This window comes from Mustela nivalis, assembly GCF_964662115.1.
Source record: "Mustela nivalis genome assembly, chromosome: 14".
In the NCBI taxonomy this organism is placed as follows: domain Eukaryota; kingdom Metazoa; phylum Chordata; class Mammalia; order Carnivora; family Mustelidae; genus Mustela; species Mustela nivalis.
In genome coordinates, this window is record NC_139033.1 from 91,986,186 (window position 1) to 92,007,712 (window position 21,527).

General features: G+C 49.8%; 1 protein-coding gene across 7 annotated transcripts in view; it reads right to left on the reverse strand.

The window, feature by feature from the left end:
• The window catches only part of KIAA1671, a 184,568-nt gene that overhangs the window by 89,458 nt on the left and 73,583 nt on the right, over window positions 1-21,527 (reverse strand). Inside the window, exon 1 of one of the 7 annotated variants that reach the window (XM_082698808.1) lies at window positions 5,442-5,801. The exons of the other annotated variants lie outside the window; for them this stretch is intronic. Within the exon in view, the coding sequence (XP_082554934.1) occupies window positions 5,442-5,492 (51 nt within the window). The 5' untranslated portion in view covers window positions 5,493-5,801. Of the gene's footprint in view, window positions 1-5,441; window positions 5,802-21,527 lie in introns of those variants that run through there. 7 annotated transcript variants of the gene reach the window in all.

The following is a 21,527-nucleotide window of genomic DNA, read 5'->3' on the forward strand; positions in this document are numbered from 1 at the left end:
ACCCAGCATGGCCCAGTGCAACATCCTTCTCTCGCCTTCTACCTTGCAAAACATGGTAAATAAAGAGCCTTCCTGTAGGCTGGCAAGTCACCTCAATCCTGTGGGCCTCAGTTTCCCCTCTAAGAAACCAGAAGAACGGGCTCCGGGTAGTAGTTAAAGTGACACACAGGGAGAGCTGGCCTCCATCAGACACAGGCTCTGACATTTCCCAGCTGGGGAACCTTGGATGAGTTGCTTAACCTCTCTGGGCCCCAGTTTCGCTAACTGCAGAACAAGGGTGATCATGAAATCTACACGGGGTTCTCATGAGGATAGAATGAGACATCCATGAAAGGCACTAAGCCCAGGATATTTTAAGTTCTTGGTACAAATTATGGTGGTGTTGATGGCCATTATTATTATTCTTAATTACAGGGGCGCTTGGGGCTCAGTTGGTTAAGCATCTGCCTTTGGCTCAAGTCATGATCCCAGGGTCCTGGGATTGAGCCCCATGCTGGGCTCCCTGCTCAGAAGGGAGAGCCTGCTTCTCCCTCTCCCCCTGCTGCCCCTCCTGCTTGTGCTCTCTCTCTGTATCAAATAAATAAATAAAATCTTTTTAAAAATTACTATTATTATTTTGCCAGCACTGTCACTACCATTGTCAGTGACAACCTAAGCCTGATATCAATGCCTCTCCCCAAAAGGCCACCAGCCTCGGGACTGTCTGGCTAGGTTATCCCATCAGCAAAGGAGATTAAGTATCTCAAAAGAGCCCCGCCGCCGGCTACAGTTACTAATGATGTGAAACAGAAACAGTCGCGCTCCTGCTTCACAGCTGATGCTGGCTGGTGACAGGGCCTGATGGTGGGGTTGGCCAGTCTTTCTCCTCAGAAAGAACTGCAGCTCTGTCTGTGGCGGACTCGGGCCACCGACAGGAAGCCACCGATGTCTGACCCACAGATGACAAGTCTGCAGAAACCTGCAGCAGCCCACGCTAGGCCCCCAAGAAGCTGACTTAGGAGAGAAGTAAATAAAGATTTAAGGCTAAGCGTGCACTTGTCGTGATGAGTATGGCCAGGGGCTGGGGTGCGGTGCACAGAAATGTTGAATCACTATATTGTACACCTGGACCCAAGATCACTCTGTGTGTCGACTAACTGGAATTTTATATAAAAACTGAAACAGACAGATTTAAGGCTGAGGATGACTTAGTTGGTTGCATATGGTGAGCGCCTGAGAGAGCCTCCTGTCCAGCCACGGGTAAACGGCTAATAAATCAAGGCTGGTGACAAGGGCGCGTACTCAGCAGCCATTAAACATCATGTCTACTAGGTGTTTTTAAGTGGCGTGGGCCAATGTCCGTGTTCTTGGTGGGCAAGCACTCACTGGACCAGCCACAGTTAAACCCAGCCGCTGCTAAGGGTGAAACTTACAGGCAAAGTACAAGCAAGGTTTTCTCAACCTCAGGGCTGTGGACCTTTCCGGGTCACTCTCTGCGGTGGGGTTTTGGGGCTGCGGGCGGGTCAGCCTGTGCACTCCAGGATGGTTAGCAGTATTGCTGGGCTCCCCCCACCAGAGGCCAGGAGCAGTCCCCCACTCCCCTCTGTTGGGACAAAGAACGTCACCAGATATTGCCAAGTGGCCCTGGATGGGAACCACTGGAGGAAAGTTAGTTAATTGTTTCATTAAGAGTGTTGCACCAATTTCTGACTTTGGAGAAATGTATGGTGGTTACATTAAGATGCTAACATGGGGGATGGGCTGGGCAAAAGGGTCTTAGGAACTCCCATACTGTCCCTGCCACATTTCTATAAATTAAAAAGTAACTTTTAGGGGCACCTGGGTGGCTCAGTGGGTTAAAGCCTCTGCCTTCGGCTCGGGTCATGATCCCAGGGTCCTGGGATTGAGTCCCACATTGGGCTCTCTGCTCAGCGGGGAGCCTGCTTCCCCCCCTCCCTCTGCCTGCCTCTCTGCCTACTTGTGATCTCTGTCTGTCAAATAAATAAATAAATAAATCTTTTTTTTAAAAAAGTAACTTTTAAAAATTAGGGTAATGGGGGTGCGTGGGTAGCTCAGTGGGTTGAATATCTGACTTGGTTTTGGCTCAGGTTGTGATCTCAGGGTCCTGGGGTCAAGCCCCATGTTGGTTCTGTGCTCAGCAAGGAGTCTGCTTTGAGATTCTCTGTCTCCCTGAGCCCCTACCCCTGCACTCTCTCTAAAAGAAATAAATAAAATCTTTTGTTAAAAAAAAAATTAGGGTAATGGGACAATGAATGGGGAGGAATGTAACTCTGTTGCAGAAATGGGGAGAGAAGCCCCCCGCCCCCCACCACCCAGGGCCCTATGCAATAGCCTGTGGTTAGCGGGTCATTCTCAATCTGATGTTAGGTTTCCAGGAAAGAGGAAGAGCTAACATTTGCTAAGGAGTAGCTTCCAGGCTTCAGAAATAAGCTAGAAGTTTCTCAGGAATGTCCCAGCAAGAAAATGAGGAAGACGGCATGTCCCCACTTCGCGGATGAGGAAGCTGAGGTCCGGTGAGGTCAAGTGGCCAGCTCAATGCCATCTGGCTCTGTTACAGCCCAGAGCTGAAGCCTGAGGATTTTCCACATTCCCAAGCTTTCTCCGAAGCTCAGCAAGCAAGAGGTTCCAGCTTAGTGTTCCAAACACAGAGCAAATCCCGTTACCCGAGAGGCCAGGCTGCATCCAGTGAAGTGGAGTTACGGACAGACTGTGGGTAAGCACAGAGCCAGCGGTGGGAACACGTGGCGTCTCGATACTCCAGGATCTGGTCACCCACAGGTAGGGCAGAGCCAGATAAGGAGCCGTGTCTCCATTCACCTGTCCCCTGCAGCTGCCCCCATGATGCTGACAGCATCCTCCCTCCTCCCCACTCCCACCAGCCAGGCTGAACTTGAGCATGCCCAGGACTCCTGCCTTTTGCCACACACACCCCAGCCCTCCGCACGCATAGGCCGTTCCTTCTGTTTCCTCTGCCTGATACACCTTCCCCCTGCCCCACTGCTAGCATTACCGGCTAGCTCCTGCCTATCCTCCTGTGCTCAGCCAGGGGCTCTCCTGGGCCCTCCACCCCGATGAGTCCATGCCCTCCGCAGCTCTGCGCACTACCTCATCCTAATACATGTATGGTCTTTGTTCCAGTTCCTTGTGTGCGGCGCATGACCCCACAAGGCTCAGGGACAACGCCCAGCTAGCTCACCCCTGCAGTATGGGCATCTGACATCTCTAAGTGTGTTAAGTAAAGTTCTGCCGGTATCTGGATGTGGTGTGGCCAGCGAACACACCAAGCTCCAGGCTCCCGGGGGTGGGGCATCGTATCTCATTGACCTCTGCATTTCTGATTCTGACACCAATTCCAACGTGGATGTTTTTTCCCAACACCCCCCAAGCAAGTCTCTGACACCAGCTGGGTGCTTACAAAGTCAGTCAACAGCCTGAGGGGAGCACCAGATCCCACAAGTTAAGGGCGGGGTTCCGCAAGACTGCCCTCGTGGTTCCCAAGCCTATCCCGAATCCCCGCCGTCACCTGGGTCTCTGAGCCTCTGGCTATGGATCCCGTCACCTGGGTCTCTGAGCCTCTGGCTATGGATCAGGGGTTCCCACGACCTTCTCCTTGCATTCAATTAATTGGCTGGAGTGGCTCACAGGACTCAGGGAGAAACATATTACTTACCACTTTATTATAAAAGGATGGAACGTGTGAACAGCCAGATGGAAGAGAGTACAGGGCAGGATATGGGGAGAGGGTGTGGAGCTCCCCTGTTCTTTGAGCGAGTTCATACAGCTCTAAGGATTTCCATGTGTCCACAACCCAGAAGCCTCCCCTCCTTTTGGGCAGGTGGGGGGGCTTATGGAGACCTCATTACATAGGCATGACTGATTAAATCATTGGCCATTGCCAACTCATTCAACCAGCCCCTCTCTCCTCCCTGGAGGTCCTGGGTGAGAGTGAAAGTTGGGATCCTCAAATCACAGGGTTGGCTCCCCTGGCAACAAGCCCCCATCCTTCTGTGGGGTCCAAAAGTCACCACATTAACATAACATCAAGACACCTTAATTGTTCCTTATCACTTAGGAAATTCCAGAGTTTTAGGGACTTTGTGCCAGAAACGGGAAGGAAGACCAAATATGTATTTCTTATTGTAATTTATCACAATATCACAGCCTCCCTAACAGCAAAGCCCAGAGCCTGACACACACCTGGGCACATCAAAGTCATCGGGACCCTGTGGATAACAGAATTCGAAAGCACAAATGATTATTGGGGACAGTTTTCTTCCTTCATGTATGCTCTTCAGGATTTTTCAAGTTTTCTACCATGTCGATATGTTATTTTTATAATAAAAAACTGAAATAAATCAATAAATGTTGCCCTGCATTTAAAATGTGGCAATCTCCAAACATCAGTGATCACAGGATATGGACTGGGAGGGTCTCCTGTTTTTCAGCTGCTGGTGGGAGCTGAGGAGGAGGGAGCACAGAGACGGGGGAGAGACGGGTGTAGAATAATGTTTCCTAAAGTTGTATTTTTAGGAGCTCCGGAAAATTCCCTGGGTGAGAAGGCATCTGAAATATTTGCAAACATTCAGCGGGGGATAAATAATATTTCCCAAGTCCTTCCCTCTGGGTGTTCTCAACCTGGTGGCAAATGTTCAAGAAAACTCTGAGACCCACTCAGGACAATTCCAGGCTAAGCCCCTCTGTTCACAGAACCCTGATGAGGGTCACCTAACCCCCTCCCCCAACCATTGCTTACTGCCCCCACCCCACAGTTTCACAGATGAGGAGACAGAGGCCCAGAGAGGTGAAGTCACTTTCCCGGTCACACAGAGCACATCAGAGTCAGAACAAGATCTGAAAAACCACGCTGTATCCCACAAAGCATTTCCATGTAGATCCCCCAACTCTGGCACATCACCAGAAAAAGTTGTGAGGCTTTTCACCCCTGTTACATAAAGAAGAGAATGCAATGCAAGTATTCTAACTTTTTAGTTTTGCTTACTAAGTTCATTGAAAGAAAAGCAAAATCTATTCTTTTCATCTCATAAAGGACAGGATGTTTTCACATACAAGGGCAAGAGGGATATAATTTCAGAATAAAGAAGAGTCCTTTAAATCAAAGAAATACCACTTTCAGAAAGCCTCCCTGGGGCTGTCCCTGTTTTTCTTGTTTTCCCAAGGACCTGAGGGGAGGCCGCTTGCAACCGGCTCCCGGGTGGGGGGTGGGGTGGGGGCAGCCATCAAGACCATCTGGGCTCTGTGCTCTTCTAAGCCTGCTCTGCTTCCTAAACCAAACCCCCAACCCTTTCCTCAACACTCCCTCTGCCTGGAAACCACCACCCTTTTGCAAGAAAACAGAGACCCTACTTGCCAGACAGAGCCCGAAAGCCAACCTGGCAGAGGCAGAAGAAAAAGCACGTACATGTCTAGCGGGCCACACTCACCCAGAGGTACTGTAAGAACTTCAGCAAGCTGGGGCAGTAGTAATACTCCATTTCTGGTGTCCTGAAGGTAGGCTGCCAGCACCGTGCCCACTTCCAATTTTTCTCTGGAGGAGCGTCTCTTCCCGCTCGGCTGGTCACGCCGGAGTCAAGTTCAAGGCGGCATGAATCATTCAGAGGCCGGCTGGCAGCCAGGGGACCGGCCAGACGCCCCACTGACGATCACGGCCACCTCTGCGGTGGGGATGTCACTGCTCAGGTCCCGTGAGCCTGGCCTGGAACATCTCCGGTGGCTGGGCCATAGGGGGCGGGTCCAGGGGCGGTTCCTCCCAAACCCAGCTGAGCTGTCTGGACCCCTGGGCTCTCCCCGCCTCTGGGTGTTCTGAGTACAGAGGGAAGAAACCATGTAGCCATGTGGCAGGAAGAGCCAGTGTGTACGTGTGTGTGTGCATGTGTGTGTGTGTGTGTGCCTGCATGCACTTCTGTGTGTGAGTGCAACTGTGTGAATGTGTTTTATGAACAGGTATGTGTGTGTGCTTGTGTGAGCGTATCTCAGTGTGCAGTTCCTCCCCCAGACCACACACTGAGAGGCAGCTCCCCCATCCAACTCCTCACACGGAAAGGAACTAAATCAGCTCAGATGATCCCATCAGTATACACAGCCCCTCCTGGCTCCGATCAAGTTCCTTCTGGCTCAGCTAAGCATCTAGCCCCGGAAGGAAGGCCTGGTTGTCCCCATTTTACAAAGGGGGGAAACTGAGACTCAGAGAACGCTAGGGACCTGGTCAAGGTTACACAGCAAGTTGGGAACTGGAAAACCTGGAACCTCGGCCTTCCAAACACAAGTTCTGGGTTTGGTCCACTCCTATGGGCAGTGAGGGCTACCAAGGAAGGGAGAGACAGGCTCCCAGAGTCACCATGTGTCAGCTGCATGAAGCGGGCATGTGCAAGAAGCATCCATTTGCAGAGATTAAAAATGCAAATTATAGCGTATCTGAGGCCCACCTAAGGTAGCCTTTCTTGGATGCTTCCTTCAAAAGACATTAATCTTGGCAAGTCCCTCCAACTCCCTGAGCCTCAGTTACCCCTTCTGTAAAATGGGATGGATTATCCCCGCATTTCAGGGTTTTGCAAATTCAGTGAAGTATAATCATAGCAAAATATCCAGTTTCATTCATACAGCACGTCCATGGGGAGGCATTATCATCCACCAGCCAGATGAGTAAATGAGACTCCAAGAGGCCCCAGGTGAGTGGCTGCCAAGTCACAAGGCAGATCCAGGGCCTCCTGCTCAAGACTACCTCCCAGCCTAGGTCAACCTCAGAGATGGGCACACAGTCAGCACCCCACCCAGGAGCCACGCCTGAGGCAGGCCTGCTCCTTCCCCCCAAGCAGAGGGAGGGGTACGGCCCTTGGCAGAGGCCTTGGCTCAGGGCCAGGCTCCCACCCTCCAGACCCCTGAGCCCATCTGCACCGCACACCAGCCCTACCACCCAGGGCCAGGCTGAGCAGCTGACAGGAAGCCGTCTGTACACCACGGGGGAGAGCTGAGCTCAGCAGCCCAGGAAACCATGGAGTGAACTTCAAAGCTCTTCAAAAGCAGGCCTGTGGCTTCATCCACTCTTGGGGCCCCACATCCGGCAGGCAATGGGTCCCAGCAGCTCACTGCCCGCCTGACCACCAGTCAGGGGGCTGGTTCCAAATGAGGGTACAGATGAAGATACATCTAGGCCCTGCTCACTGACTGACAGGCTGATGGTAGAGTCAGAGGGTCATTCCAGCTGATGGTACCGCCAGAGGACACGGCCCCACTCGCTGGCTAGAGGTGCCGTCACAGGGCTGACCCCCGCCGGCCGGCTGCCAGCTTGGGGGGAGGGGGTGTGTGCTGACTGACTGAATGACGGTAAAGTCTACCTGAGGGGCTAACAGAACAGCAGGACAGGTGTCCCTTGCCAACTGACACACCAACTATCCACCACCCCGACGAGTGGAGGCTGCTGAGGGCCAACCATTCCTTTCCACTGGCTGAAAAAGGAAGAGGCGGCAGAGAGGATTGGGCAGGAAGGGGCAGAGGGGAGGACAGAGACAGGGGGCAGGGAGGACAGAGTCCCTGAGAGGGGACCTCGCGGGTGCAGGAGAGCCCTGATGGAGAGGCTCAGGCAGGAAAAGGAAGGAACCCAAAGAAAGTCAGATAAGGCGAGGAGACAGTCAGGAGAGGCAGTCAGGGACACAGAGAACAGAGCACAGTTGGGGAGAGAGCAGGGCAGGGGGTGTGGAGGGAGGCAGAGAGACAACAGAGCCTGGGGGCTGGGGTGGGAAGAATTTTTTTTAAAAAGTGGAAAAAGGCTGGACCTGGCAAGTCGGAGATGCAGAAAGAGCTGACCCAAGACCAGGCAGGGGTGGGAGGGCAGGCATGAAAGCCAGAGTTGCCCAAACCCCCACTCACCCAGCCCATAGATGGTCACAGTCACCAGGGCATGACTCTGGTCATGCCCTCAATCCAGGCCAGAAATGACCTCTACTTGGTTGGGGTCAGTCTTAGTAAGGGACCCATCTCCACCTGGCAGGGGGCCACCTGCATACATGTGATAAAGTCACTCCCCCTCAACACACACCTTGAAATGCCTTCCTATCCTTGGCTCTCATCTCTCCCACCCCAGGCCCCTGCCTGCCTTTCACCACCTGACTCCACCCCGCCCCTCCCACCCCATGAGCCAGGCACCCACAGGGCCTTTGCTCATGCTGATCCTCCATCAGAAGCTGCCTTCCTCCCTGCAGTGGGTTGAATGGCAATCCCCCAAAGATACATCCACCCAGAACCTATAAATGTGACCTTATTTAGAAAAAGGTCTTTGCAGAGCTGATCGAGTTAAAGTTCTTGTGATGAGATCATCCCGGATTACGCAGGTAAAAGCCCTAATCTAGTAAATAACCCTGTAAGAAACACAAGACAAGATACAGCCACATGGAAGAGACACAGAGCGGGGCCAGGCGGCCACAAGCTGGAAGCCAAAAAGCTAGAAGAGGCAAGGAGGGAGGCACCCTTAACATGTTTGGAGACCTGGCCCTGCCGATGCCCCTGATTTCAGACTTCTGGCCTCCGGAGTTTCAAGAGAGCTAGTATCTTTTGTTTTGGAACCACCAAGGATGTGGTGGGTCCTTATGGCAGGCCTAGGAAATGAGGATACTCCCCCTCCTCTTTGCCCAGTTCTCTCCTGCTGGAGTTGAGCTCTCTGGCTTCAGATCTAACCCTCCCCCCCCACCCACAGTCCCCAGATGCAGATGTGGGGAGTGGAGGGGGGTCCCAGAGCACCTGCCTCTCCGGCAGAAAGGCAGGGCAGAACGTGCTGCTTCTCTGTAATTCCTCCTTCAATCCCTCATGCCCAAGGGCCCACCCCCGGGCAGCCTGTTTCCCTGCATCCCAGGGCAATGCCCCTGGCAACAGTTGGTCCGGGGGCAACTCTTATTAATGTCATTCATTCATTCAAACACAACCATGCAGCCCTCTGGAGAGGCCAGAGCTTAGCAGAAACCTCCGAAAGGGATAGGAGTTGTTAAAACTGCCATCAGCATTCGGGCAGGGAGATTGACAACCGGCAGCAGCACCCCCACCCAGGCATGATTGTGTTTAGGCCCTGGGGGTTTTGGGTAGGGAGGGAAGGTGGGTACCCTATGGCGTTTTATTTGAATACAGTTGCTAATGCATTAGCCTCAGAAGAACTGAGCGTAGCAATGCACATTCCTGGCTCTTTTAGAAATATGGGCCTGTATTCCTCCAGAGACATGGCAGAACCAGAGTGTGCTGCCTGGGGACCAGATCTGCCACATTCCTCCCGCTCCCCACAGCACAGGCACAGACCACACCCCGGCCCTTGCAGGCATCGGAATTGATGACCATCTAGGAACATAGCCCATTCATCCATCACATGTTCCCCATGCCAGGGCCTGGACAGAGATGGTGCTGACACAACCCCCACCTGAGACATTAGAAGGGCCAGCTCACCCCACAAGCCTGCTGTTCATCACAGTGTGCCTCGCTTCTTGGCTCGGCCTTCAATGCCCTTAGCCATATGGCCTCCAGGTACTGCCCTAGCCAAACCCATTCCTCAAGCATGTGTGGACTCTTGGCCTCCCAGCCTGAGCTTGGACAGGGTCTTCGGCCAAGAATGCCCTTTCCATCTGCAGAAATTCGATCATCTCCCAGGCTCAATGCAAACAGCATGTTTCCAGGAAGCCCTCCAAGCAAGCATGAGTCACTGAGCCCCCCTCCAAGTATGTTAGGATGCTTGATGTGATGAGAGCCTATCTCCTCCACAGGGCTGTGGGCTAACCACAGGCAGGGCCTGACACCCAGCCCAGTGCTTAGAAGGTGCTCTGTAACCATTCCCTGAAGGGCTGAGAACTTCCACTTCTCCCGGCACTCATCCTGCTCACAAAGAAATGACACTTGCATCTGTGTGCCCGGAACTCACCAGGAGCAGACCCACTGTGTGCACAACATCCTGTCAGCTACCAAAAGGCCCATGGAAGCCATACACATGCTCCCCATCTTCCAGAAGCTGACAACCTCCGAAAGAATCAGGGCACGGACGGAGCACTCAGTTTCCCCCTCAGAAATGTCCGAGGGGGAAACTGAAACGCAGGGAGAAGACAGCAGGTCGCCGAGAGGCAGCCTGGGGTGCCAGTGAATGGGGAGGGATGGTGAGAGAGAGAAGCACTATAGCACTGGGGGCTAACGGGCCCTGGAGTTCACAGGAAAGGGTACAACCTGGGAGGGCTTCTTAGAGGAGGTGGCATGGAACCAAGTCTTGAAATATGACCAAATGTCCCTCTTCTCAAGAGAGCCCGTGCTCAACTACAAGATTCAGCATCTCTGGAAATACTTCTGCTTAACTCAGAAATGACATTTCTATATTCATAGGGCTGTCATTATAGGCTGCCTATCCCCCCAGACACTTTTGGAAGGAAAACAAAAACAGAATTCTTTTGCTCTCCAAAAGTGATTTCTTCAGAAGAGAAACATCACCCATGAAGATAAATGGGGTGATGGGGGCTGTGCGGGCAGCAGGAGAATGTCCCCACCTCAGCCCAGGAGCCCTGATGCTAATGAAATAGAAAGCGGCAAGAGACCTAATGGAGGACGGAGCTGAGCAACACGTGTACCAAGATCAGTGGCACATGTTGAAAGAAAATCTAAGTGGTCTCAGGAAACTTGGCTTTTTCAGAGTGAAGGCCCTGACGCAAAAGGGGTTAAAAACTGAAAATAAAAGGAAATGCTGGAACTAGATCGCCTCCATCCCGCCCTCTAGTGGTCACTTTTGAGCAGTGCACAAGGAACGCAGAGCCTTTCTTTCCTTTTTTTCTAACCGGTGCCTTCTTACAGTCAGGAGGATGGCTAGGAACAAGGGGCAGGGACGCAAGGAGGAGTGGAACAGAGCAACTGTGGCTGGAAAACCCTCTGGAGGGCACTCAGGGCATTTCGGATGCCCCCAGATCCTGACAGTCCTGGACTGAGTCCCACCTGTGGCACCTGCACCCTGTAGGAGCCAGGGCCAAGCCCCTTCATGCCACACCTCAGCCCTCCTCTTCCCCAAGGGTTGTGGCAAGGATTCATCGAGGGGATAAGTGTGAAACAAGCCTGCCCATCCCCGGTGTGTTTACTGAAGGCGGCTGGGTGTGGCCTGACCCCATCTACCTGCCTTCACCAGCACCTAAATTAAAAAAAAAAAAAAGAAAGAAAGAAAATTTCTCCAGTGGGTTAAAGCCTCTGCCTTCGGCTCGGGTAATGGTCCTGGGCCCTCTGCTTGGGAGGGGAGCCTGCCTCCCCCTCTCTGTCTGCCTGCCTCTCTGCCTATCTGAGATCTCTGTCTGTCAAATTAATTAATTAATTTAAAAAAATCTTTAAAAATGGTGAGATTTCACATCAAGATCAAGATCACTGGTTTTGCTTGAAACACTGGACAGGCTGGGACAGGCTGGAATATGCAAGAGAGCCTCCTCCTTCCTCTGAATTTGTCCCTAATTCCCTACCTGGCTTCAGCCCCTGAGACAGAATCCAGAGGGAGAGCGCCTGTAAATCTAGATTCAGAAGTCTGTGGTGACCTGTGTGCATGTGCCTGAGCCAGGCATTCGGGAACCGCTAGATCTCCGGGGTGGATGGAGCGGCTGGGTCCTGGGAACTCTGTCTCTGTGAATGAATTCTGCACTTTCCCTCTGAGCCCTGCTCTCTGCTCAGTGACAAGGGGCCATCCTGAGAGCACAGGGGTGCCCCCACCCCACCCTAGGAACAATATGACAGGGACAACGAGTCACAGCTGCACCCCACCCAGCCAGGCCCTCTGCCTGGTTGCCACTCCTGTGTCTCCCTACCTGGTTGACTCCTACGCCCCCGTCAAAACTCAACTTCGGTTGTACCTTGAGCCTTTCTGGCTCCCCCACAACCTAGCCAGGGCAGACTCATCACCCTCTCCTTCCAGGGGTCAGGTGATGGGGAACATGTCAGTCTCCTATATGGGGCTCTCAACTCTCCCACTCCCTCCCTCACTCCATCAGCAAATGGGGACTGAGCATCCATTTTGCACGGACAACGTGGACCCGAACAAAGGAATCAGGAGCCCCACTATCCTGCAATTTGTCTGAAAACAGGTATATCTTAAGTTCAGGTAGAGGACAAAATCCAACCAGTACAAAGGGACTATAAAGTGGCAGGAATGTTCACAGGTACCAAAAAGTAGAAACGAACCAACTGATGAATGGATAACTGAAAGGTGGTTCATCCAGACCGTGGCACACGATTCAGCTGTAAACAGCAATGGAGTTCAGACCCATGCGATAGCATAGATGGACCTTGAACTCTGAGTGAAAGAAGCTAGACACAGAAGGACAAATAGCGCATGATCCCCTTCATCTGAGGTTCCTCGAACAGGTGAATTCATAAGCAGAAAATAGAAGAGTGTTTGCCCAAGGCCCGGAGAAGTGGGGGCAGGCAGGGGATGAGGATGTGGCCCCTAATAGGTATGGGCTCCTTTTGGGAGTGAGGACAACGTCCTAAAGATGACTGTGGTGATGGTCGCACAGATCCGTGAACATACTAAAACCCACTGGATTTTATATTTTCAAAGAGCATGAATTATATTTTAACAAAGGTGTCATATAAAGAAAGTGAGGCAAGTTTAAGTACATTATTAACTGAAATTAACTTGATCCTGGGATCGAGCCCCACATTGGGCTCTCTGCTCAGTGGGGAGCCTGCTTCTTCCTCTACCTGGTCTGCCTGCTGCTCCCCCTGCTTGTGTTCTCTCTCATTCTCTCTTACAAAAACTGGAAAAAAAAAAAAAAGAAGAAGAAGAAGAAGAAGAGTCTCCACCATGCGGAGTCACCATGAGAATGAATGGGGAGCACGGTGCCCAGCACACCCAAGGGGTTAGATAAACGGCAGCATTATTGAGGAGGGGGCCGAGGACTGATTGTTAAGGGAGCTTGGATTCTTTTGGGGGTACTGAAAATCTTTATTTTTTAAATTTTTTAAAAATTGTATTTATTTATTTGACAGAGAGACGATAAGTAGGCAGAGAGAGAAGTAGGGAAGCAGGCTCCCCACCCCCAATGAGCAGAGAGCCTGACACGAGGCTCGATCCCAAGACCCTGAGATCATGACCCGAGCCGAAGGCAGAGGCCTAACCCACTGAGCCAGGCACCCAGGGGTACTGAAAATCTTTTCAAATTAACTGATGGATGCACAGCTTTGGGAGTATACCAAAAGTCACTGAATTGTATAATTTAAAAAACGACAGGGTACAAAACGGAATGTTCTCTGACCCTATGATCCAGCTATTGCCCTCCTTGGTATTCACCCAAAGGGGCCAAGAAACTAGGTCCACACCTAAAACCTGCCCACGATGTTTACCCCGGCTTTATTCATGACTGTCAAAATGTGGAAGCAACCCAGATGTCCTTCAGCAGGGAAGTGGGAACCAACATCAGAGTAGACAATGGGTTATTATTCAGGGCTAAAAAGGACGGACCTCTGAGCCATGCAAAGATGGGGATAAACCTCTAGTGCATACTGCTAAGGGAAAGGAATAAAATCTTTAAAAACAAAACAAAACAAAACAAAACCAGGGTGCTGGAGCACCTAAATGGCTCAGTTAAGGTGTCCAAATCTTGATTTTGGCTCAGGTCACAATCTCAGGGTCATGAGATCAAGCCCTACATCAGGCTCTGCGCTGGGCGTGGAGCCTGCTTAAGATTCTCTTCTCCCTCTCCCCTTGCCCCTCCCCTCTAACAACCCCACCTTTGCATGGGCATGCTCTCTAAATAAAATAATGAATTTAAAAATAATAATGAATAAGTAACTTTTTTAAAAATGTGGGTGCTACTTCATTCACTCATTCCAGACATGTATGTTGTGTGCCTACTATGCACTGGGCACTGCACGCAGAGTTCCCTGCCTCCCAGAGCCTTCACTTTGATTTGGGGGACAGATACTGTGCGATGAGAAGGTATTGCATGTGACAAGGACGTTGGGAGAGAACAGTGGGGGGCCAAGTGTCCTTCTATAGACATGGCACCAGGGAAAGCTCTACTGAGGGGTGTCATTTGAGCTGAGAGATAACCTGAGAAGAGGAAAGTGAAGAGGGAATCTGAAGGAAAGCCAACAGCAAGTGCCAAGGCCCTGGGGCAGAAACACACGTGACGTGCATCTTAAGGGAGCACTCTGAAGGTCAGTGTGGCTTTAGTGGAGTGAGCACAGGACATGTACTGGGAGAGAGGGTCAGGTCTTGTAAGCTGTCATATGGACACTGGATTGGATCCTGAGTGCAGATGGGATTCTTATCCTCCAAGAAAAGGTGTGAATCTGACCTCTCTCTAGGGTACTGTAGGTGCTCAGCAAACATTTCGAATGAATTATAAAGCCTTCCTAGGAACCACTAACTCTTGCTTGGCAACAGACAGCTTCCCAATGTCTGTCTGTCTTGCTCACGACAGCCTGTGTGGGACCCAGAGCTGGCTTCTCTCACCCATTTCAGAGATGAGGAAAGTGAGCTTCAAGGAGATGTCCAAAGCCACAGAGCGGCCACAGAAAGAGATGAGATTAGAATCCGGGTCTAGTAGGGTTTATTCCTGTTTTGGTGCAAGTGTGTCCATGTACAGGTATGCAAACACAACTCTGTACACCCTGGAAGGTACAAACAGGTGTGGACCCCAGCAACTTTGCATAGCCCTCTGGTGATCTCAAAGGGTTGTGGCAAGTGGAACAAGCAATCATGACTATTAGCAGGAGAAAGTCTGCTATTTATATTCTAAAACACAATGAGTCAAATCGAGATTAGCCCGCTAGGGATTAGCATCATTGCCACACAATGGATTAGCATCATTCTCACACAAGGGTGTTTCCAGACTTTCTCAAGGAGGAGAAACAAAAGGATTAGAAAGATCCTTGTCACCCCGCTGGGTTTCCATCTCCTCACCCCTGAGATAAACCACAGTAGGTTAACACACAGAAAAGGGTAATTCGCTCCAGGACCAGGATCCCACCTGGAGGCTGCCCAGCGCCCCAAATCCCACACAGTTCCACCAGGGGGCACGTTCACCAGGCAGCCATCTGGCTCTGGTAGGGAGGTTTTGCAAGGGGAACAGGGGTCCCTTTGTTCATCAGCCTCCTGTGGACACCTGGCTGGGAGCCCTCCAACGTCTTGGTCCCCAGGAGCCCCAGCGGTACAAGTGAAACAAAATCCCCTCCTTCCAAACAGAGAGCCTGCCCCCAAAAGCCCTAACCCTCTCCTCAGCTCCAAGGGATAAGTCCACTGGCCAGGGATCAATCCAGGTGTTGCGATTTCCTTGCTGTGTGTCCCTGGGTCAGTCATATCCCCTTTCTGAGCCTCAGGTTCAGCATCTCTGAAATGGGTATGTTCCTGGTACCTCAGGATACAGTGAGGTCACTTTGGCAAAAGTGCCAGGAAATGGCACTCAGCAAGCCTCAGAAGGGCTCAAACCTGTGTCCTTTCCTACAATATGGGGACAACGAATACCCATCTCTTGGGGTCTGTGAGGATTAAATGGGACAACAGAATAATGTTCATACAGTGAATAATCTAAGCACAGTATCAAACAGATACTCAGTATATACTATATAGTCAAAGTAATAGCAGCAGAGTAAGAACTTAAAAAAGTGATGCTACTGTTCACAGTGCCTTATGCACATTAATTCATCTAATCTCACTACATTTCTTTTTCTTTTCTCTCTCTCACTTTTTTTTTTTTTTTTTTTTGAGTCAGAGTGTGTGAGAGCAGAGAGGGAAGGAGAGAAAGAGAACCCCAAGCAGGCTCCACTCTGAGCACTGAGCCCTATGCAAGGCTTGATCTCATGACCCTGACATCATGATCCAAGCCAAAATCAAGAGTCAGACACCCAACCAACTGAGCCATCCAGCTGCCCATAACCTCATTGCATTTCTAATAAGTAGGTTCCCTTATTACCCCTATTTTACAGATGGGAAAACTGAGGAAGAGATGTTAACCCACTTAAGGTCACATAGCTGCTAAGCAGCAGAGTCAGGATTTAAACCCAGGCCAGCTGATTTAAGAGATGTCCTCTCTTCTGTATGCATATTACACGTTGATTTTACAAATTATCTTCCAGGCAACGAAAGACAAAGTAGATAAATTGGTCTTCATCAAAATTAAAAATGTTTGTGCATCAAAGAACACAATCAAGAAAGTGAAAAAATAACCCACAGACAGGAGAAAATATTTGTAAACCATATAGCTGATAAGGGATTAGTAGCCAGAATACATAAAGAACTCTGACAGAAAATTCAACAGCAACCAAAAAGAATAACCCAATTCCAAAATGGGCAAAGGACTCAAATAGACATTTCTCCAGAGAAGACACAGCACATGAAAAGATGCTCACCATCCTTAGCCATTATAGAAATGCAAATCGAAACCACAATGAGATACCACTCCATATCCATTGGAATAGCTTCTATCCAAAACCAAAACCAAAACCACAAAATGGAAAACAGCCAGTGTTGGTGAGGACGGAGAGAAATTAGAACACTAGTGCATTGCTGGTGAGAACATAAAATGATGCAGTCGCTGTGGAAAATAGTTTAATACTTCCTCAGAGACTGAAAGAGCTGCCTTATGATCCAGCAGTTCTCCTCCTGGGCGTACGCACCCACAAGAACTGAAAGCTGGGACGCTGACGGATACTTGCACACCCATGCTCACAGCACCATTATTCACAACAGCCAAGAGGTAGAAACAACCTAAGGGCCCACCAACAGACAGATGGATAAACAAAATGGGAACTAGAGATACAATGGAATATTATTCTCCCTTGAACAGGAAGGAGATTTGGACCCCTGCTACAACAGGAATGAACCTTGAAGACATTACGCTAAGTGAAATAAACCAGACACAAAATGGCAAATCTTGGATGGCTCCCTTTATCTGAGGTACGTAGAATAGGCAAATTCACAGAGGCAGGAAGTAGAACAGAGTGTGGCAGGAGCTGGGGAAAGCTGCTAGGGGGTTAGTGTTCACTAGGGACAGAGTTTCTATTTGAGAAGAAGAAAAAGTTCTGGAAACGGAGAGTGGTTAGGGCTGCACAACACCGTGAATATATTTAATGAAACTGAATAAACCTGGTCTCCCAGCTTCCCACTCCCCCTCTCCAACCCCTTCAAAATGTCCACTAGGGAGAGCTCCAAGCCTCACCTTCAGTGGTATGTTAATAAGTTTGCTCTCTGGGCTCTTCTGGGCCTCTGGCAGGCCTATTATCAAGTTCTTTGTTCTGACTCTGACTGGGTCTTCTCATCCCCACTCTGGCCAGCCTTCTCCTGCCTCATCTCCACTGCCCTCCAGGTAAACCCTCCTCAAAGCTCCCAGAAAACCCCCAATTCTCCTATGCCTCTTTATGTATACACATGCTATTCCCCCGACTTGATGGCCTTCTTGGCTAATTCTTTCTTCCATCACTGGCTCTGACATTCTTTTGAACTCCTCCAGACGGTATGATACTTCCCTTCTCCGTGCTTACCAAAGCAGCCTGTGCTAATCCCAAAGCAACCCCTTCACAATGGCCATCAAGACAGTGTGACCTGACCTCTGCCAATTCTCTTACTCCTCACTGTCTACTCTATCACCAATGCCACCATCATTGTCATCATTGTAATCATCATCACCACGAGTAGTATTACAAAACACAAGCCCCAGGACCTTTGCACTTGCTTTTCCCTCTGCCTGATGTTCTCCCTCTGATTCTTCCACATGGACAGGTACTCCCCTTTCAAGTCTCAGCTCAAATATCACCTCCTCAGAGAATCCCTTCTAACCCCTATTAGCAATGAAATCGCTTCCAACCACCCTCTTCCTCAGCCACTCTTGATTCCCAACACCCTATTTTATTTTCTTCACAGCACTTGGTACCATCTGAAAATCCTTCTGAGTCTGGCTCCTCGTTTAATGTCCATCTTCTCTCACTGAAGTAGGAACTCCAGGAGGGCAGGAACCACTTATGTCTTGTTCACTGCTCTACCTGAAGGACTAAGAACAGTGCGTGGCACATAGTAGGTGTTCAGTAAATATCTGTTGAATGAATGAATGAGTGAGTGGGTGAATAAATAAATGACTAGTATTTATCATCCTGGACTATATAATATCTTGTTTATAGACTATGAATGGGAGCAATTTGAGAACAGCAATTAACTTATTCATCTTTATATCCTTAGAGCTTTGTATATATAAATAACTGGGTGATGGATGGGAAGATGGATGGATGGATGGATGGATGGGAGGATGGAAGGATGGATGGATGGATGGATGGATGGGAGGATGGATGGATGGATAGATGGATTGATGGATGGATGGATGGATGGGAGGATGGAAGAATGGATGGATGGATGGGAGGATGGGAGGATGGATGGATGGATGGATGGGAGGATGGATGGATGGATGGGAGGATGGATGGATGGATGGATGGGAGGATGGATGAATGGATGGATGGGAGGATGGATGGATGGATGGGAGGATGGAAGGATGGATGGATGGATGGATGGATGGATGGATGGATGGATGGGAGGATGGATGGATGGATGGATGGATGGATGGATGGGAGGATGGATGGATGGATGGATGGGAGGATGGATGAATGGATGGATGGGAGGATGGATGGATGGATGGGAGGATGGAAGGATGGATGGATGGTTGGATGGATGGATGGATGGGAGGATGGGAGGATGGATGGATGGATGGATGGGAGGATGGATGGATGGATGGGAGGATGGGAGGATGGATGGGAGGATGGGAGGATGGATGGGAGGATGGATGGATGGATGGATGGATGGATGGATGGGAGGATGGATGGATGGATGGATGAATGGATGGATGGGAGGATGGATGGATGGATGGATGGGAGGATGGATGGATGGATGGATGGGAGGATGGGAGGATGGATGGGAGGATGGGAGGATGGATGGGAGGATGGATGGGAGGATGGATGGATGGATGGATGGATGGATGGGAGGATGGATGGATGGATGGGAGGATGGATGGATGGATGGATGGGAGGATGGATGGATGGGAGGATGGATGGATGGATGGATGGGAGGATGGATGGATGGATGGATGGATGGGTGGATGGGAGGATGGAAGGATGGATGGATGGATAGATGGATGGGAGGATGGATGGACAGCTGATAAATGGGTGGGTGGTAGTTGGGTAAACATATGAACACAAAATATCCCCAGTACAAAATCTCAGGCACAGTCAAGCATTTGCATTTAAGACCTAGGAATCAGAAACCTTCTGGTCTGGTTGGTTTTAATCCAGAAAAGGAACTTTAATCAGTTGAGACATAAATTACTCAACCCAGCAGTGACAGACAAGGAACAATTAACAAATGGAATTAGCCACAAGTCAGGATTCCTGAGCCTCCTAAGAGCACAGGGTATCAACAAGTTTCTCACCATTCAGGTTCCACACTCATAATCCTAAAGCTGGTGTGTTATCCTTCTTCTGCCTCGCCCAGGAAGGAAGGTCACTCTGGCCTCTGAGCCAGTTACCACCCAGCCTGTCTCTTCCACATCAGCCTTTCTTCCTGTCTCTGAGCCCTACTTTCCAGCAGAATGGAGGCCTTGGAGGGCAAAATTGTTCCATCCCATATCACATCATACAGACTCTAGATATATTTACTCTCTTGTCTCAAATCCTGGTTTGGAGGCCAAGTCTTCCTTGACAAGGACTTGACAGTTCCCATTTTCTTTTTCAGACTGTGTACTAAAGAATGTTATTTGTTGGGGCGCCTGGGTGGTTCAGTGGTTAAAGCCTCTGCTTCGGCTCAGGTCATGATCCCAGGGTCCTGGGATCGAGCCTCACATTGGGCTCTCTGCTCAGCAGGGAGCCAGCCTCCTCCTCCTCTCTCCTTCTGCCTGCCTCTCTGCCTACTTGTGGTCTGTCTGTCAAATAAATAAAAATCTTAAAAAAAAAAAAAGAATGTTATTTGTTGAAAGACCAACAGCCATATCCAACTTAGCCACCTTCCATGATGGAGGCCAGAAGTCTTGAGCATTGACTGTCCCAGACTCTCTTGCAGCTAACAGTGGCCATGTGACCCAGTTCTTGCCCATGACATGTAAGTCAAAGTCTTCTGGAGGGTGGTCTAGGGAAAGCTCTTCCTTCCTTGCAAACTCAGCTAGTGTGGCCCTTCTGACTCCCCACTTCTTCCTGCCAGAGAGTGGAATTAATTCTTGGAAAAGTGGCAGCCCTTTTAGGACCATGAGGCACAAAGCATGAGGGAAAGCCCAAGGGACTCTCAGAGATGCTAAGCCAAGCCAACAGCTACCCACCTCATTACATCTTGCTGTGTGTGATTAAATTAGCCCTTTTAATTAAGCCAGTGAGCCACATTCCTGAAACATTCAATTCAAATGACATCAACACAGGTCCAGCATCAAACTGGGGAATGCCAAGCAACAAGTTATAGGGAGAAAAGTCCATATCATGGACAAATAAAAAACCATCAAATCTTTATTCACAGCTAGTTTTTAGCATAATCTCTGATGAGCTATTTCTAACAGTTCATATAGACTCTTCCATTTTTTTTCCCCTTCCCACTTGAATACCTAGGCAACCAAATGAAATGCAAAGAGAGTATCTAACCAAGACCAACAATATATCCACTAGGAGTCATTTCACAAATTCCCTCTTATCTCAAGTTGACTGCATTCACAAGACTTGCATTAGAATCCCAACTGGTTTTCCCCTCAATCTTCCAGTCACTATAATGAAGTTACTGGGTTCAAGTGCTTTTCAAACCTTCAGAACTGCTCCAGGCAGATCCTTGAACAAAGAAGGCGCACGAGGGCTGAACTGCCAGGAGGTGGCGCCATCTTTCAAAAACCAGCATCTGGTTTCCTCAGTGTGAGATGTAGGAAGAGTCTGAATTTGGCACTGAAACACACACAGGGGTGTCCCACAAGACGCATCAAGGTCTATAAGACTCCAGCTGTCTATAAGTCTATAAGACTAGAGTCTAGTCTAGAGTCTATAAGACTCTAGATCACATTCACTGCGTAGAACAGTTTCACACCCTTGAACCTTTGCCCAAGCTCCCTCCATGGGGGCAAACCATCTCTTCCCAGACCACACCCATCTAGCAAACACCTGTTCATCCTTCAAGACTTCAAACAAGAGTGCCTGCTCTCTGAGAGGCTTTGAACCTTGAACAAATTAAATGAAAGAATGCTGGGAAAGCACCTGATACAGGGCCTAGCACTAGTAAGCGCTCATTGAACAGGAGCTCTTAGAAACCATTGCAATTGTTAATCTACCTTCTTATGTATCTGTGTCTTGTTTGTAACTGGTGCAATTTACTGCTGGTGTAATGCCCAGCACAGCATGAAGAACATACAGATAAAAATTTGCCAAAAAAAAAAAAAAAAAAAAAGACCGAAACCCTCCCCAACACTCCACTCCAGCCAAACTGGACTATTTGATGTTCCCCAAACATGCCTCTTACATCACGCCACCCCCATACCTTTACATATGCTATTCCTCCTTCCTGAGTGCCCTTCCTCTCCTCC